The following is an 18,832-nucleotide window of genomic DNA, read 5'->3' as shown; positions in this document are numbered from 1 at the left end:
TAGAATTGTTTACAGATTTCTCTGTGGGTGGAGAGAAACGATTGATTGATCTTTGGAGCAGCGTGGTTGGAGAGGTGCTAATTCCATTCTCCAATCCATGGTCACCTTTGGAATTTTATAAATACCAGATATTGGATTAAACCTGTGTGTTTTTCTCTTCTGAACTTCCCAAACCTCTGTGCACTCATTTGGTGTCCAGCAGTGACAGGGCAGGGCTTGGATTCCATCCCAGCCGGGGATTTTTTGCTGCCCTGCCTTGGCAGTGCCATGGAAACCGAGTCAGGAGCTGCTGTCACATCGCCAAGGCTGTGACATCACAAGCTGCCCGAGGGAAATGCCCAATCCTGCCCTTTTCCCCGTGCCCCTGCCCCGTGCCCGTGGCACCTGAGCCCGGCCCGGGGGCTCTGCCCCAGGATGGCAGCGCGACACGACCCCAAAGGTGAGAGCTGGGGGCACCGGGGGGCTGGGCTCTCTTCTCCTCCACCTCCTGCTGGAAATGCAGGAGAACCCAACGGGCAGGAATGCTGATGTCTGACTCAATTCAGAAGGCTGAATGATTTCTTTATTGTAACTGTGCTAAAATACATTAATATCATATATAAAAGGAGGATAATAAAACTACATACTGCTTTCTCTAACTCCAACACAACTCGTGACCCTCTCTGAGAGCCCAGCCCCAGGTGGGTTGGATTGGATTGGATTGGACTGGATTGGGTTGGATTGGATTGGGTTGGATTGGGTTGGGTTGGGTTGGATTGGATTGGATTGGATTGGATTGGATTGGATTGGATTGGATTGGATTGGATTGGATTGGATTGGGTTGGGTTGGGTTGGATTGGATTGGATTGGATTGGATTGGATTGGATTGGATTGGACTGGATTGGGTTGGATTGGATTGGGTTGGATTGGATTGGATTGGATTGGATTGGATTGGATTGGATTGGGTTGGGTTGGATTGGGTTGGATTGGATTGGGTTGGGTTGGATTGGATTGGATTGGGTTGGATTGGGTTGGGTTGGGTTGGATTGGATTGGGTTGGGTTGGGTTGGATTGGATTGGGTTGGGTTGGATTGGATTCAATTGGATTGGATTCGATTGGATTGGATTGGCCACCAGGCTCAAACAATCCTCACCAGAATCCAACCAAGCACTCACCCCAGGTAAACAATTCTCCAAACACATTCCACATGGGAAAAACAAGGAGCAGAAATAGGAATTGTTTGCTCTTTCATTTCTCTCTGTGCACCTCTATGACAAAATCCTGAGAGGGAGAGAAACGTGCTTGCCACAACCTCCCCACTGCCATCAGCTTCTCCAGGATCTTCCCAGATCCCAATTCCCTGCTCAGGCTGGGAAAAATCAGCCCTGCCAGGAAAATTAACCCACAAACTTCAGAGGTTTGTGTCCAAAAAGGAGACAGAGGAGTCCTTTTGCTTTATTCCAATAGCAGGACAGGCCATGGGGTATCCCCTGGGGTCTCTCCAATTTTTGGAGGATGCTGCCTTGATTTTTTTGCTGCCCTGCCTTGGCAGTTGTTGCCCTGATTTTTAAAAGTGTTCAGTTTTCTTTTATACCTCTTTTGAAAGCTTTAAAGTTCTCATAAAACTTCTGTAGCCTTCTGATAATCTTGACATATTTGAGAGTCAGAGTTCCCACACAGTTTCATGGATAAATAGAATTGTTTACAGATTTCTGTGTGAGTGGAGAGAAATGATTGATTAATCTTTGGGCCAGTGTGATTGGAGAGGTGCTAATTCCATCCTCCAATCCACGGTCACCTTTGGAATTCTATAAATCCCAGATGTTTGAATAAAACTCGGTGTTTTTCTCTTTTGAACCCCTCAAGCTTCTGTGCACTCATTTCGTGTCCAATAACAACAAAACCCCTCCCAAATATCCAGGACAAAGACAAATCTGTCATTCCTTGTGAAAGACAAATCTATTTGGAAAGAAAAATCCCTCATTCCCCTCGTGGCTTTGGAGAGGCAGAGGCAAAGAGCAGAGGACGAAGGCAGTGCTCACACTTTTCTCTCTTTTTTCTCTCTTTTTTTTTCCTTGTTTATCCCACCGCTGGTATTTCCCCGTGCCCGTCCCCCAGCTGTGGCAAAGCTCATCTCCTTTGGGACAACTCAAGATCGGAAAATGTTCCCCCACCACTTTGCCCCGGACAGGCTGGGCATCGAGGTGCTCGGGGTGCGGGGCAGCCCCTTCCTGGGGCCAGGCTCTTACCTGGGGCCAGAGGTGAGCTCCTCCTTCTTCTGGGGGTCACTTGTAGTGAAACGGAAATTTTAAAGAATTTAGAGGTTTTAGAGGAGCTAAGATTTTAGTTAGAGATGAGCCTTACTAGAGTTAATTATAATAAATGAGTAGGCCTTGTGTGGGAATCCAGGGCTTCCCTCTGGCTGCCCTGGGACCCTGGCAGGGGTCAGGAACCCCCCTGGACAGAGCCCCCAGAGACACTGGCTGTGATCTCTGTCCATGGAAAAGAGTTTTCAATCTTACAGGATGAATTACCAGCTCTGAGGGTTTGATATGAGTAATAATTAAGTGTGGCACGAGTGCAAAAGTAAAATTTTAGGTTTCTAGATTAGGGTCCAAAGGGGACAAGATGGAGGAAATTGGGTGTGCCTTGTCCTTTTTCTCCTTCTTCATGCCCTCCATGTTTCACTGTGGTGTTGGCATTTTTCTGTTGGTTCAGGCTGGGGACACACTGTCCAACGTAGGTGACAGATATTGGCACGTTATTGTAAATCCAGCACAGGTAATTTGTGGTATTTAATGTTTGTACCATCCCACTGAGGGCAGAGCCCCACACGCTGCCCTGCAGGACAGAGCTGCGGCAGGGCAGCAGAACATGTTAGAGATAAACAGAATAAACAACCTTGAAACAGCACAGACCAATTATGGCTTCTGCTTTGGCAGCGGGGCTGAAACACAGAGACTTTCTACAATCTCAGAATCATCAATGCCTCAGATTCCGACAGCCTTGATGGAGTTCCTAACAGATCCTCAAGGCTCTGCAATAGTGAGAAACTAAGGGAATTATTAGGAATAAGTTTAATTGGAATAGTATCTGCTGCTCGTGCACTCCTGCCCTGCAAAGGATGCCTTTGAACAATATCAAGAAATAATTTTGGGTTTCAAACTGTGACAGAACATCCTCAAATCCTCCACGAGCACCCGGCCCATGAGCACCCGGGGGTACGTGATGGGAGCCAGGACAGCCCCGCGCTTCCAGAAGAAGGCTCAGGTAAGGAGAGCAAAAAAAGAGGGGAAAAGCAGCAAAAAATAGGAGAAAAGTAGCAAAAAAAAAAAATTCCCATCCCCGTTTCCCCATTCCCATCCCGTTTCCCCCATTCCCATCCCATTTCCCCCATTCCCATCCCCATTTCCCCATTCCCATCCCCGTTTCCCCATTCCCATCCCCGTTTCCCCATTCCCATTCCCGTTTCCCCATTCCCATCCCCATTTCCCCATTCCCATCCCAATTTCCCCATTCCCATCCCATTTCCCGCAGACCGTGACTCCCGGTCCCGCTGCCTACGGGCCCTTCCCGTTGGCTCCTGGCCCGGCCCGGCCCGGCCCGGTTCCCTTCTCCTCCAGCACCCCCCGATTCCCAAACCGCCTCCTGGACAAGGACCTGTACCCCGGGTGAGTGGAACCCTCTCCTCGCAAAAAAACACCAAAAAAACCCCAAAAAAACCCAAAAAAACCACCCAAAACCCCAAAAAAACCAAAAAAAAACCCGCCAAAAAACAAAAAAAAACACACCAAAAAACCAAAAATTAAAAAAAAAAACCACAAACCAAACCAAACCAAACCAAATCAAAACCCCAACGTTTTTCTCTCCTAAAAAGAAGGTTTTTATTTGCAAAAAGAAGGTTTTTATGTCCAATAATAATCACTGGGATATTTTAGTTAACATTGGGATATTTTGGTTAACACTTGGATATTTTGGATAATCCTGGCATATTTTGGTTAACATTAGGATATCTTGGTTACCACTTGGATATTTTGGTTGACATTGGGATATTTTGGTTGACATTGGGATATTTTGGATAATGCTGGGACATTTTGGATAATACTGGGATATTTTGTTTAACATTGGGACATTTTGGTTAATATTGGAATGTTTTGGTTAACATTAGGATATCTTGGTTGACACTTGGATATTTTGGTTAACACTGGGATATTTTGGTTAACATTGGGATATTTTGGTTAATATTGGGATATTTTGGTCAACATTGGGATATTTTGGATAACATTGGGATATCTTGGATAACTCTGGGGTATTTTGGATAATACTGGGATATTTTGGATAATACTGGGATATTTTGGATAACATTGGGATATGTCAGTTAATATTGGAATGTTTTGGTTAATATTGGGATGTTTTGGTTAATATTGGGATATTTTGGTTAATATTGGGATGTTTTGTTAACATTGGGATGTTAACTGTAAATTGTTTATTGTAAACTGGGATATTTTGGTTAACACTGGGATATTTTGGTTAACACTTTGATATTTTGGATAATACTGGGATAATATTTTGGACAATCCTGGGATATTTTGGTGAAACCAAAAGCAGCTCCAGAAGGGATCTAAACCATTTCTGGTTCCTTCAGGCCGGGCACTTACGACATCCAGGAGCCTTTCACCAAAAAAGTCACTTGGCCGATGAAATTTGGGGCTCCGGACTGGGCCAAGGTGCCAAAACCGGCCCAGAGGATGGTGAAGATGCAGGTGCAGAAGGTGAGGAAATTCCCTTTGCACTCCACATTTCCCCTGTTTTATTGAATATAATTTTATTTTATATATTTATTTTATTTATTTTATTTTATTTTATTTTATTTTATTTTATTTTATTTTATTTTATTTTATTTTATTTTATTTTATTTTATTTTATTTTATTTTATTTTTATTTTTATTTTATTTTTATTTTTATTTTATTTTTATTTTGTTTTATTTAATTATTTTGTTTTATTTTAATTTAATTTATTTTATTTTATTTTATTTTATTTTATTTTATTTTATTTTATTTTATTTTATTTTATTTTATTTTATTTTATTTTATTTTATTTTATTTTATTTTATTTTATTTCATTTCATTTCATTTCATTTTATATATATTTATTTGAAAATTTTATTTTATTTATACATTTTCACTTCTGCTATGCTTTGTTATCCTTTCCTGCCTGAAAGTTTCTAAGAGACAAAATTTCCTTTTCATTTCCAATTTTCACTGTTTTATTGAATATTATTTCATTCTATATATTTATTTTATATAATACATAAATAATATTTTATATAGTTCCACTTTCCTTATATTTCCACTTTTTATATATTTCCACTTTCCTTTTCACTCCATATTTTCACTCTTTTATTTGCTATAATTTTATTTTATAAATTTATTTTTATTTTATTTTATTTTATTTTATATTTTTATTTTATTTTATTTATATATTTCCACTTTATGTTTTGTTAACCTTTCCTGCCTGAAAGCTTCTAAGAGACAAAATTTCCTTTTTATTTCCCATTTTGTTTTTCTTTCCTGCTCCTCAGAGAGAAAATTTCCTTTTTCACTTCACATTCACACAATTTTTTTGTCTTTTTCCCTACCCAGGGCACAAAACAAAAGTGATTTTCTCTCAAATAATCCCCGTTTGCAAAACCCTTCCAAAAAAAAACCTTTTTAATCAGAAATTTTCAAATTTCCACCCCAAAAGGAGCAAAGTGGGGCCTCCACTGCCTTGTGCTGGAGTGAAAATCTGATTTAAATCACGATTTTAGGTCCCACCCCTTCATTTTCTGGTGAATTTTCATTGTTATTCATAAAAATTTGAATTTTTTCTTTTTTTTTTAGATGACTGTGGATAAAAAATTCCATAAAAATCAGGGCAGGGAGGCGTACCTGAAGTTGTACCACAGCTGAGGGGAAATATCTTTATTTGGAGAAATATCTTTATTATTTCACCTGCAGCACCAGGCTGAATAAATCCAATATTTTAAATGTTTTTTTAATGTTTTTAATTCGCTCCGCTCGATGTTCTCAGCCCCATTCCAGCCACTTGGGAAGAAATTTAATTTCAGAATTTGTTTTAAAATGTTTGGATGTATTTTAAATTTCAAGATTTTTAAAAATATTTTAGTGTCTTTTAAATGTGTTGGAGATTTAAAAAAAATATATTTTAAGCTAATGAACTGAAATAAAATAATGATATCTATTTATATAAATATATATATAATATATATTGATATATTTTATATATAAATATATAACATATAAATATAATATATAAATAATGTCTATTTATATAAATAAACATTATTATTTTATTATATATTTTATATTATATATTATTTTATTCTATTATATATAATAAATAATTTTACTTATATACATTTCAATCTTTTATATAAAATATATAAATTTTATATTTATTACAATATATATGTAATAAAATATACTCTATATATTTTATTATATTATCTATTATTTTAGTATATTATATGTAATTTAGTATATAAAATATATAAATAGATAAACCATATAAATATATATATATATAAATATATAAAAATATATAAATATATATAAGCCACATAAATATATCAAATATATAAATATATGTATAAATATATATTTAAATATAAAAATATAATCCATATAAATATATAAAGTATATAAATATATAAAAATAGATATTTAAATATAGACATATATAAAATCCAAATTAAAGTAAAAATTCAAATTCTAAACTTACTTCATTTAAGGTCTCTAATAAACTATAAATATATTCTCATTTTTAGTGCTTAAATTTAAAAGTGAGAATATAGATTTATATCTAAATTTTATCTAAAATTCCTTTTATTACGAACATACTAAATTATTATTCTGTTCCTCTGATAAAATAATATTAAATTTAATTTATTAATTTTTATTAAGAAAGGAACACAATAATACTTAATACCTTTATAATTACCTTTACTAAATCATCATTATTCCTTTATTATGAACATAAAAATTACAATTTGCTCGGAAGGAGATAAAAATTTCTTTTATTACGAACATAAAAATTACAATTTTCATTCCACTTTTTTTTTTTCCCCCTACCCCGCAAGGGATTTTTTCCTTGCAGAAACCAAAAACCAAAAAAATTAAAAAGAGATAAAATTTTTGAATATATACAAATATTTACAGCTTGTTCTGTACATTTTTCATTCTATACAAGCAAGGCACCAGCAGAAGTGACAGTGGCACACAAAGGGGGGGAGTTAAATTTAATTTCAGATATTTTTTTTTGGCAGGAAATCACTGAAAAAAAACCCCCAATTTTAAAATTATTTTTGTCTCCCTGGGTGATGGAGGAGGTGAAGGTGGAATTTGACTGAAGCACAGGAGATTTTTCTGAGGGGAAATAAAGGGGTGAAAAACAGGAAATAAAGGAAATAAAGAGGTGAAATAAAGGAAAAAAAGGGGTGAAATGGAGGCAATAAAGGGAGGAATTAAAGGAAGTAAAGAATGGAAATAAAGGGGGAATAAAGGAAATAAAGGGGGAAATAAAGGGAGGCAATACAGGAAATACAGGGAGGAAACAAAGGGGTGAAATAAAAGGGGAATAAAGGAAAAAAGGGGTGAAATAAAGGAAATAAAGGCGTGAAATAAATGAAATAAAGGGCTGAAATGAGGGCAATAAGGGGAGGAAATAAAGGAAGTAAAGGAAGGAAGCAAAGGAAATAAAGGGAGGAAACAAAGGGGTGAAATAAAGGAAACAAAGGCGGAAATAAAGGAAATAAGGGGCAAAATAAAGGAAATAAAAGAAATAAAGGAAATAAAGGGGGAAGTAAAGGAAAGAAAGGGGTGAAATGTGGGTAATAAATAAAGGAAATAAAGAAAGTAAATGAAGGAAATAAAGTAAATAAAGGGTGAAATAAAGGAAATAAAGGGAGGAAATACAGGAAATAAAGACATGAAATAAATGAAATAAAGGGCTGAAATGAGGGCAATAAAGGGAGGAAATAAAGGAAGTAAAGGAAGGAACTAAAGGCAATAAAGGGGGGAAATAAAGCAGGAGAGAAAAATCAAACTGTGTCACTCTGAGCTCCGTGTCCTTCCCAGCCCCATGTCCCTCTGAGCTCCGTGTCCTTCCCAGCTCCATGTCCATCCCAGCTCCATGTCCATCCCAGCTCCGTGTCCTTCCCAGATCCAAGTCCCTCTGAGCTCCGTGTCCCTCTGACCTGTGTCCCTCTGAGCCCTGTGTCCCCGTGTCCCTCTCAGCCCCGTGTCCTTCCCAGCTCCGTGTCCCTCCGTGCTCTGAGTCCCTCTGAGCTCCATGTCCCTCCCAGCCCTGTGTTCCTCTGAGCTCCGTGTCCTTCCCAGCCCCGTGTCCCCGTGTCCCTTTCAGCCCCGTGTCCCTCCCAGCTCCGTGTCCTTCCCAGCTCCATGTCCCTGAGCCCCGTGTCCTTCCCAGCTCCATGTCCCTCCGAGCTCCAAGTCCCTCCGTGGTCCGAGTCCCTCTGAGCTCCATGTCCCTCCCAGCCCCATGTCCCTCTGATCTCTGTCCTTTCCAGCTCCATGTCCTTCTGAGCTCCATGTCCCTCCCAGCCCTGTGTCACTCTGAGCTCCATGTCCATCCCAGCCCCGTGTCTCTCCCAGCTCCGTGTCCTTCCCAGCTCCATGTCCCTCCCATCCCTGTGTCCCTCCCATTCTCGTGTCCCTCTGAGCTCCATGTCCCTCCAAACCCCGTGTCTCTCCTATCCCCGTGTCTCTCCCATCCCCGTGTCTCTCCTATCCCCGTGTCCTTCCCATCCCTGTGTCCCTCTGAGCTCCATGTCCCTCTGAGCCCCGTGTCCCTCTCAGCCCTGTGTCCCTCCCATCCCCGTGTCCCCGTGTCCCCTCTCAGCGCCGTGTCTCTCCCAGCCCCATGTCCCTCCCAGCTCCGTGTCCCTCTGACCTGTGTCCCTCTGAGCCCCGTGTCCCCGTGTCCCTCTCAGCCCTGTGTCCTTCCCAGCCCCGTGTCCCTCTGAGCTCCCTGTCCCTCCTAGCCCCATGTCCATCCCAGCTCCATGTCCCTCCCATCCCCGTGTCCCTCCCATCCCCATGTCCCTCAGCCCTTCAGAACACAAATCCCCCCCGCCCTGAGCAGAACCCAAACTCCCCCCGCCAATTCCCAGGTGCTTTTCCTGCCGTGAGCCGAGGGGAAGCGGGGTGGGAGTGGAGCTCTCCACGCAGAGTTCACCTCCTCCTTCCTCAGCCCTTCCGCCTCTCCTGACCCCGTGGGAAATCCCAAAGGAATTTCGGATCCCCCCCACCCCCGGTCACTTCTTCCTGCGGATTTTGGGTTTCTTCACGGGCCGCAGGTAGGGGTTGTCGATGACGTTCTCCTCCCCGTTCCTGCTGCCTGCCAGGGAGCTGCTCTGCTGCAGCACCGAGCTGTTCTCCTTCTCGGGCCCTGCATCGTCCTGGCACAGACAAAAACAACAATAAATAAACCAAAAACAGGCTTGGAAATCCTTCTGCCCGCAGAATCCATGGCTGATCCACCCCTGGAAGTGTCCAAAGCCAGGCTGGAACAACCTGGGATAGGGAAATGTGTTCCTGCCCATGGGACAGGAGTTTCATGGTCCCTCTCACCCCAAACCATTCCAGGATTCCCAGTTCAAAGCCCTGTGGGCAGGAGGGACAATTCCCAAGAAATAAAGCCAGGTTTTCCAAGCTGAACAACCAGCTTCAGTTCTTCAAAGTTCAATTCCATTTCTCATTTCCCAGGAGGCAGAGCCAGAATTCCAAACTGGGGAACCCTGCCACTGCTCAGTTCCATTTCCCATTTCCCAGGAAACAGAGCCAGAATTCCAAACTAGAGAACCCTGGCAATGTTCAGTTCCATTTCCCATTTCCCAGGAGGCACAGCCAGAATTCCAAACTGGAGAACCCTGCCACTGCTCAGTTCCACTTCCCATTTCCCATTTCCCAGGAAACAGAGCCAGAATTCCAAGCTGAAAATCCCTGCCACTGCTCAGTTCCATTTCCCATTTCCCAAGAAACAGAGCCACGTTTTCCAAACTGGGGAACCTAACACTGTTCAATTCCATTTCCCAGGAGACACAGCCAGAATTCCAAGCTGGAGAACCCTGTCACTATTCAGTTCCATTTCCCATTTCCCATTTCCCATTTCCCATTTCCCAGGAGACACAGCCAGAATTCCAAACTGGGGAACCCTGCCACTGCTCAGTTCCATTTCCCATTTCCCATTTCCCATTTTCCATTTTTCATTTGCCATTTCCCATTTCCCAGGAGACACAGCCAGAATTCCAAGCTGAGGAACCCTGCCACTGCTCAGTTCCATTTCCCATTTCCCATTTCCCATTTCCCAGGAGGCACAGCCAGAATTCCAAGCTGAGGAACCCTGCCACTGCTCAGTTCCATCTCCCACTTCCCAGGAGGCAGAGGCAGAATTCCAGGCTGCAGGAATGGCCCCCAGGAGCCCCCCAGGGTGTCCCCACCGTGCTCATGTGCAGCGGGAGGTTCTCGGTGTCCGTCTGCTCGTCCTGCTCCGAGGAATCCGTCTCCTCCATCTGCTGCATCTCCAGCTCGGAGGGGAGCAGGGCTGTCAGGTAGGGCACAGTGAAAGGCCTGGCAGCAATCACTGGCAGCAGGGAAAAGAGGAGACGCAGTCAGGAAACCGGGAGAAATTCCTCCCCTCAGAAATTAAGGACAGAGTTATGGAGATCAAACATTTCGCTGGTTCTGGGTTTGGATGCGTTTCCTTATCCTGCTGTTCCCAAGGATCAGGAAGGAAATCCTGATCCCTAAAAGATGGCAGTCTCTGCTTCCCAATTTTCTGATCCTTAAAGGATGTCAGTCTCTACTTCCCAATTTTCTGATCCTTAAAGGATGGCAGTCTCTACTTCCCAATTTTCTGATCCCTAAAAGATGTCAGTCTCTACTTCCCAATTTTCTGATCCTTAAAGGATGTCAGTCTCTACTTCCCAATTTTCTGAATCTCTTTTATGTTTCCAGCCGTGTTCCAACAGAGAAAATTCTTCCTGAACTCCACCATAAAATCCCAATTTTCTGGGAAATTGGGCTCCTCTTAAATGAAGAGGCTGCCAGCGAGCCTTGGGAAAGTGGGAATCCTCATCACTGCCCTGCAGGCAGAGAGACAGGAAAATTTCCAGCAGCAGGAAAATGTCAGGGAGAAGAAATTCCTTGGTGAGGTTGCAGGGGGTGGAGCCCGGATTGGGGTGAGATTTGGATTTAGGCCTTCTCCACCAGGAGAAAAAAGGGAACCTTGAGGAGCTGCTTTCTGCTTTTCCTCCCCATTTTAACCCCCAAATCCCTCCTTTCCAACCTTCCATTGTGGGAATCCTTAAATCCTTTCCCCAGACCCGGGCATTGTGAGGATTCCCACATGCAGCGCCTCAGCAGGGCAAACACCACGCACGGGATGATCCCCAAACCCTAATGGGATGGGAAATCAGGGAATGACTGACGTGGGAATGTGCTGACATCGTCCTTGAAGAGGCTCTGGGTCTCTCCTGTCTTGGCCATGAAGCGGGTGAGGGCTCTCTCCACGTCCCTGCGCTGGGAAGCCGCTTTCTCCCGCAGCACCTGGTAGTCGGACACGGGCTCCCGGTAGGTCTGGGGCAGGGAAAGATCGGGATGGAGGAGTTACGGAGCAGCTCCATTCCCAAAATTCACAGGGATGGAGCAGCTTCTTTCCCAAAATTCACAGGGATGGGGCTGTTCCCTTCCTGAACTTCACAAGGATGGAGCTGCTCCATTCCCAAACAAACATACCAGGGATGGAGCAAGCCCGCTTCCAAACATCACAGGGATGGAGCTGCTCCACTCCCAAACTTCACGGGGATGGAGCTGTTCCATTTCCAAAATTTCACAGGGATGGAGCTGTTCCATTCCTGAAATTCACAGGGATGGGGCTGTTCCCTTCCCTTCCTGAACTTCACGGGGATGGAGCTGTTCCATTCCTGAACTTCACAGGGATGGAGCAGCTCCAGTTCCAAAATTCACAGGGATGGAGCTGTTCCACTCCCAAACATGAATGGAGCAGGTCCAGTTCCAAAATTCACAGGGATGGAGCAGCTCCAATTCCAAAATTTCACAGGGATGGAGCTGCTCCACTTCCAAACTTCACGGGGATGGAGCTGTTCCACTTCCAAAATTTCACAGGGATGGAGCTGCTCCACTCCCAAACTTCACAGGGATGGAGCTGCTCCACTTATGGAACAGCTCCATTCCCAAACTTCACAGGGATGGAGCTGCTCCACTCCCAAACAAACATGAATGGAGCAGGTCCAGTTCCAAAATTCACAAGGATGGAGCAGTTCCACTTCCAAACTTCACAGGGATGGAGCAGCTCCATTTTCAATATTCACAGGGATATTCACAGCTCCATCCCTGTGAATATTGAAAATGGAGCTGCTCCAGTTCCAAAATTTCACAGGGATGGAGCTGTTCCATTCCTGAACTTCACAGGGATGGAGCTGCTCCATTCCCAAAATTCACAGGGATGGAGCTGCTCCAGTTCCAAAATTTCACAGGGATGGAGCTGCTCCACTCCCAAATAAACATCACAGGGATGGAGCAACCCCACTTCCAAACAAACATGAATGGAGCAGGTCCACTTAAAAATTCACAAGGATGGAGCAGCTCCACTTCCAAACTTCACAGGGATGGAACTGTTCCACTTCCAAAATTCACAGGGATGGAGCTGCTCCACTCCAAAACAAACATGAATAGAGCAGGTCCAGTTCCAAAATTCACAAGGATGGAGCAGCTCCAGTTCCAAAATTCACAGGGATGGAGCTGTTCCACTTCAAAATGCCACAGGGATGGAGCTGCTCCATTCCTGAACTTCACAGGGATGGAGCTGTTCCACTTCAAAATGCCACAGGGATAGAGCTGCTCCACTTCTAAAATTCACAGGGATGGAGCTGCTCCACTTAGGGAACAGCTCCAGTTCCAAAATTTCACAGGGATGGAGCTGTTCCACTCCCAAACTTCACAGGTTTGGAGCTGCTCCACTTATGGAACAGCTCCATTCCCAAACTTCACGGGGATGGAGCTGTTCCACTTCCAAAATTCACAGGGATGGAGCAGCTCCATCCATCCCACTCCTGGAATTCAAACGGACCCCAAAGAGCATAAAAATGTTGTTTTCACTCACCGGTGTCTTGATGTAGGTGTGGGGATCTGGGAACTCCGGGAAATGGCCGGGAATGTGGGGTGGATGAGGCTTGTTCTGCCCAGCTGTCAGGGCTTTGGGGGTCACGGGCTGGTTTGTCACCGGAGCTGCAGGGGGAAAACAACACAGGAATCAGGGAAAACAACACAGGAATCAGGGGAACAACACAGCAATCAGGGAAACAACACAGGAATCACAGAAACAACACAGGAATCAGGGGAAACAACACAGGAATCAGGGAAACAACACAGGAAACAGGGAAAACAACACAGGAAATGGGAAACAACACAGGAAACAGGGAAAACAACACAGGAATCAGGGAAAACAACACAGGAATCAGGGAAAACAACACAGGAAACAGGGAAAACAACACAGGAATCAGGGAAACAACACAGGAATCAGGGAAACAACACAGAAATCAGGGAAACAACACAGGAATCAGGGAAACAACACAGGAATCAGGGAAACAACACAGGAAACAGGGAAAACAACACAGGAAACAGGGGAAACAACACAGCAATCAGGGGAAACAACACAGGAAATGGGAAACAACACAGGAATCAGGGAAACAACACAGGAAACAGGAGAAATAACACAGGAATCAGGGAAAACAACACAGGAAACAGGGAAAACAACACAGGAATCAGAGAAAACACAGAAATCAGGGAAACAACACAGGAAACGGGAGAAATAACACAGGAAACGGGAGAAATAACACAGGAAACAGGGAAAACAACACAGGAAACGGGAAACAACACAGGAAACAGGGAAAACAACACAGGAATCAGGGAAAACAACACAGGAAACAGGAGAAATAACACAGGAAACAGGGAAACAACACAGGAATCAGGGAAAACACAGAAATCAGGGAAACAACACAGGAAACAGGGAAAACACAGGAAACAGGGAAACAACACAGGAAACAGGGGAAACAACACAGGAAACAGGAGAAATAATACAGGAAACAGGGGAAACAACACAGGAAACAGAGAAAACACAGAAATCAGGGAAAACACAGGAAACAGGAGAAATAACACAGGAATCAGGGAAACAACACAGGAATCAGGGAAAACAACACAGGAAACAGGAGAAATAACACAGGAATCAGGGAAACAACACAGGAAACAGGAGAAATAACACAGGAATCAGGGGAAACAACACAGGAATCAGGGGAAACAACACAGGAAACAGGAGAAATAACACAGGAATCAGGGAAAACAACACAGGAAACAGGGAAACAACACAGGAAACGGGAGAAATAATACAGGAAACGGGAGAAATAATACAGGAAACAGGAGAAACAACACAGGAATCAGGGAAAACACAGAAATCAGGGAAACCACAGAAATCAGGGAAACAACACAGGAAACAGGGAAAATAACACAGGAATCAGGGAAAACAACACAGGAAACAGGGGAAACAACACAGGAATCAGGGGAAACAACACAGGAATCAGGGGAAATAACACAGGAATCAGGGAAAACAACACAGGAATCAGGGAAAACAACACAGGAATCAGGGAAACAACACAGGAAACAGGAGAAACAACACAGGAATCAGGGGAAACAACACAGGAAACAGAGAAAACACAGAAATCAGGGAAAACACAGGAAACAGGGAAAACAGGTCCCTTCACTCCAATTCAGGAGCCCGAATTCCCGGGATTATCCCACAGAGAGCCCATCAGGAGCTCTCTGGCAGGCAGCAGAGAGGGGTTCCAGGCTGTTCCCAGCCCCCTGCAGACCAGGAAAGGTCCCCCACGTACGGGCAGTGATCACCATCCTCTGGGAGCGCTTGGCGTAGGCAGGAAGAGTTTCCACGTTGAAGCCTGGAACACAGAAGAGAAAACCAGGAATTTATCCTGTCAAAATCCTCCTCTCTCCTCCCAAATCTTTTCCAAATTAAACAAGAACGGGATGGGCCAGGGAGCAGACAATGGGAAGGATCATGGAAAACCATGAGCTGTGTGTGTCCACAGCGAATCCAAGATTTTGGGGGCGGATTTCCCAATCCAAAGGTGGAAAGAGTGGGAAGAGGGAGCTGCTCACCCATTTCCACCAGGGTCACCACGATGTCTGAGAGCGTGGGCTGGGTCCTGGCTGTGTGCTCGCAGTAGGACTTGGCACTCCTCCCAATTTCTGAAATATCTGCAGGATAAAACCAGCAGGGATTTCATCCTCACAGCTCCAGGGATGGGAATTTTCAACAAATTCAGCAAGGAATGAGAAACAACCCCGGGATGGGGCATTTTGTAGGATGAGTGTTTAAAATGAAAGTGTGGGGGTGGTAAGGATTAAAAAAAAAATCAGTGTTTGCCATGAAGGCAAAAGGCAAATCTGCACCCTCAGTTTGGGAAGGATTTTGGGATTCTTGAGCATATCCAGAGGAGGCAACGAGGCTGGAGAGGGGTTGGGAACACAAACCCTAAAAGGGATGGCTGAGGGTGTTTGTCCTGGAGAAAAGGAGACCCAGTGGCTGTGGCTCCTTCTCCAGGAACTGACAGAACCAGAGGTCACAGCCTCCAGCTGCTCATTTTCAACTTTCAAAGGAAAATTAAAATGTTTCCCTTGAAAACTGAAATTTTCTCAGCTCTAAATGTTCAAGGGAAATTTAGGCTGGATATTGGGAAAGTGGTTTTTTTCGCAAAAAAACTGGATATGGCACTGGTGTCTTGGACTGGGGCTGATTCCAGGGACTGGGGGCTGATTTTTGGGATTTGTGCCTTGGATTGGCGCTGATTTTTGGGATTTGGGGCTGATTCCAGGGATTTGTGTCATGGATTTGGGGCTGATCTTTGGGACTTGTGCCATGCACTGGGAGCTGGTTTTTGGGATTTGTGCCATGGCTTTGGGGCTGATTTTTGGGATTTGTGCCATGCACTAGGGGCAGATTTTTGGGATTTGTGCCATGGCTTTGGGGCAGATTTTTGGGATTTGTGCCTTGGATTGGGGCAGATTTTTGGTATTTGTGCTTGGACTGGGGGCTGATTTTTGGGATTTGTGCCTTGGACTGGGGGCTGATTTTTGGGATTTGTGCCATGGCTTTGGGGCTGATTTTTGAGATTTGTGCCATAGACTGGGACTTGATTTTTGGAATTTGTGCCTTGGATTGGGGGCTGATCTTTGGGATTTGTGGTCTGGATTTGGGGTCAATCTTTGGCATTTGAGCCTTGGACTGGGAGCTAATTTTTGGGATCAGTGCCACAGATTTGGGGCCGATCTTTGGGATTTTTTGCCATGATTTGGGGCCAATCTTTTGCCATTTATGGCAGGCATGAGCCCAGGCCTGGCCTGGCTGCTCCGGGCGCTGTCTCCCAGCCCGGGCACCACGTGGAGATCCGGATCCCGGCCCGGGTGGCACTCACAGCTCTGGATCATCTCGGTGAGCGTCTCCACCGCCGCCTTCTCGGCGCTCTCGAAGCCGGCCTCGGTCAGCAGCGAGCTGACCACCACCTGCAGCGTGCGGCGCCGCGCCAGCTGGTAATTGTCCGCAGGGCTGCCCGCCGCCTTGCCGCCACGCTGCGCCCCGAACGCGGGGACAACGGGAACGGGAACGGCGGGAACGGCCAAACAACGGGAACCATGGAACAATGAGAACGGGAACAATGAGAACAACAGGAATTATGAGAACAATGGGAACGGCGGGAACGGCAGAACAACGGGAACAACGGAACAATGAGAACAACAGGAACAATGAGAACAGTGGGAATGGCGGAACAACGGGAGCCATAGAACAATGAGAACAACAGGAATGATGAGAACAATGGGAATGACGGAATGATGGAACAATGGGAACAATGGGAACAAGAAGAACAACAGGAACAATGAGAACAGCGGGAATGGCGGGAACGGCAGAACAATGGGAACAATGGAACGACAAGAACAACAGGAATTATGAGAACAATGGGAACGGCGGGAATGATGGAGCAATGGGACAACAAGAACAACAGGAACAATGAGAGCAATGGGAATGATGGAATGATGGAACAATGGGAACAATGGAAAAATGAGAACAACGGGAATGACAGAATGACAGAACAATGGGAACAATGGAACAATGAGAACAACAGGAACAATGAGAACAACGGGAACAATGAGAACAACAGGAACGGCGGGAACAGTGGAACAACGGGAACAACGGAACAATGAGAACAACAGGAACAATGAGAACAATGGGAATGACGGGAATGGCGGAACAACAGAACAATGGGACAACAAGAATAACAGGAACAATGAGAACAACGGGAATGGCGAGAATGACAGAACGATGGAACAATGGGAACAACAAGAACAACAGGAATGGCGGGAATGGCGGAACAACGGGAACAATGGAACAATGGAACGACAAGAACAACAAGAACGATGAGAACAACGGGAACAATGGGAACGATGGGAACAATGGGAACTATAGGAATGATGGGAACAATGGGACATGGGAACAACGGAACAACGGGAATGGGAATGAGAGTCAGGACATGGCAGGAGGGTGGCACCCCTGCAGAGAGAGTGGGGTGGGGTGGGATCCATGGGGTGGGATCCATGGTATCCTTGGGATGGGATTCATGGGATGGGATGGGATGGGATGGGATGGGATGGGATGGGATGGGATGGGATGGGATGGGATGGGATGGGATGGGATGGGATGGGATGGGATGGGATGGGATGGGATGGGATGGGATGGGATGGGATGGGATGGGATGGGATGGGAGGGATTGAATGGGATCCATGGGATGGGACAGAACGGAATCCTTTAGTTAGGATGGGATCCATAGGATGGGATGGGATTCATTGGATGGGATAGGATTAGATCCATTGAATGGGATGGGATCCATGGGATGGGATCCATGGGATGAATCCATGGCATGGGACAAAATTCTTGGGATGGGATGGGGCGGGGAGCAGGGAATGGAAGGGTTTGGGAGCATGGAAGAGCAGGAACACACGCACACACACACACACACGTCCTCTACACTCATACACGCGCGGGCACGTGTGCGTACAGTTATATAAATATTTATATGTAAATTTACACAGATTTATACAAATACATAAATTTACACACGCGTCCTCACAGCAACTCCCCAGACACTTTTGGGACGCGGCCCCTTTAAGAACCCCCCACAAGCCCCGCCCCGCCTTCCTCCAGCCAATTCGAGCGCGCCATCCTCAGCCAATCAAACGCCGCCTCCCCTCAGGACCTCCAGCCAATCAGCGCCTCCCTCTCTCCGCCCGCCGCCTCCACGCTCCGCGGCCTGGCCGCGGCCGCCTCCGCGCCCCGGACGGACCGGGCGCCGCTGCCCCGCCCGGCCCCACCGGGAACCCGCCGGGAACCCGCCCGCGCGGCCCCGCGCCCCGGGGATGAGGCGCCGTTACCGTGCCGGAGCCGCCGGATGCTGTATCAGCCATCTTGGAGCCATATGGAGCTGTGCGCATGCGCCAGGTACGGGCGGGGCGGTGGGCGGGAGCGCGGTGCATTGTGGGAGTTGTAGTGCAGGCGGTGCTAAGCGCGGAGCATTGTGGGAGTTGTAGTGCGGAGGAGGGGGACAACATCTGGATGCGCCCAACCCCCCTCCCCCCGCACATCTGGATCCCGGGGGGGTGGAACGCGATGGGATTGATGGTCCCGTC

The 18,832-nt window shown here is 45.5% G+C and overlaps 2 protein-coding genes across 5 annotated transcripts; one reads left to right on the top strand and one right to left on the bottom strand.

The window, feature by feature from the left end:
• Positions 1-50: 50 nt before the first annotated feature.
• Positions 51-9,299, top strand: CIMAP3 (ciliary microtubule associated protein 3). 4 transcript variants are annotated; one of them, XM_072918852.1, is made up of 6 exons: positions 51-439; positions 2,099-2,241; positions 3,155-3,250; positions 3,518-3,651; positions 4,626-4,752; positions 9,175-9,299. In XM_072918852.1, exons 1-6 carry the CDS (start codon positions 415-417, stop codon positions 9,190-9,192), a joined length of 543 nt encoding a protein of 180 aa, XP_072774953.1. In that variant the 5' UTR covers positions 51-414; the 3' UTR covers positions 9,193-9,299. The 4 variants fall into 4 exon arrangements, with proteins under 4 accessions (XP_072774953.1, XP_072774952.1, XP_072774955.1 ...); XM_072918851.1 differs by lacking the exon at positions 9,175-9,299 and adding an exon at positions 5,864-6,010; XM_072918853.1 differs by lacking the exons at positions 51-439; positions 9,175-9,299 and adding exons at positions 1,099-1,397; positions 5,864-6,010.
• A 19-nt stretch (positions 9,300-9,318) lies between these two features.
• Positions 9,319-18,655, bottom strand: TAF8 (TATA-box binding protein associated factor 8). The gene is made up of 8 exons (XM_030291985.4): positions 18,578-18,655; positions 16,570-16,723; positions 15,254-15,352; positions 14,971-15,033; positions 13,188-13,312; positions 11,494-11,641; positions 10,504-10,646; positions 9,319-9,462 (listed from the first exon to the last, which is right to left on the bottom strand). The coding sequence occupies exons 1-8, from the start codon at positions 18,635-18,637 to the stop codon at positions 9,319-9,321; spliced, it is 936 nt and encodes a 311-aa protein (XP_030147845.3). The 5' UTR covers positions 18,638-18,655.
• Positions 18,656-18,832: the final 177 nt, after the last annotated feature.

This window comes from Taeniopygia guttata, chromosome 26 (assembly GCF_048771995.1).
Source record: "Taeniopygia guttata chromosome 26, bTaeGut7.mat, whole genome shotgun sequence".
Taxonomy (NCBI): Eukaryota; Metazoa; Chordata; class Aves; order Passeriformes; family Estrildidae; genus Taeniopygia; species Taeniopygia guttata.
This window is presented reverse-complemented; position numbering and strand designations above follow the sequence as displayed.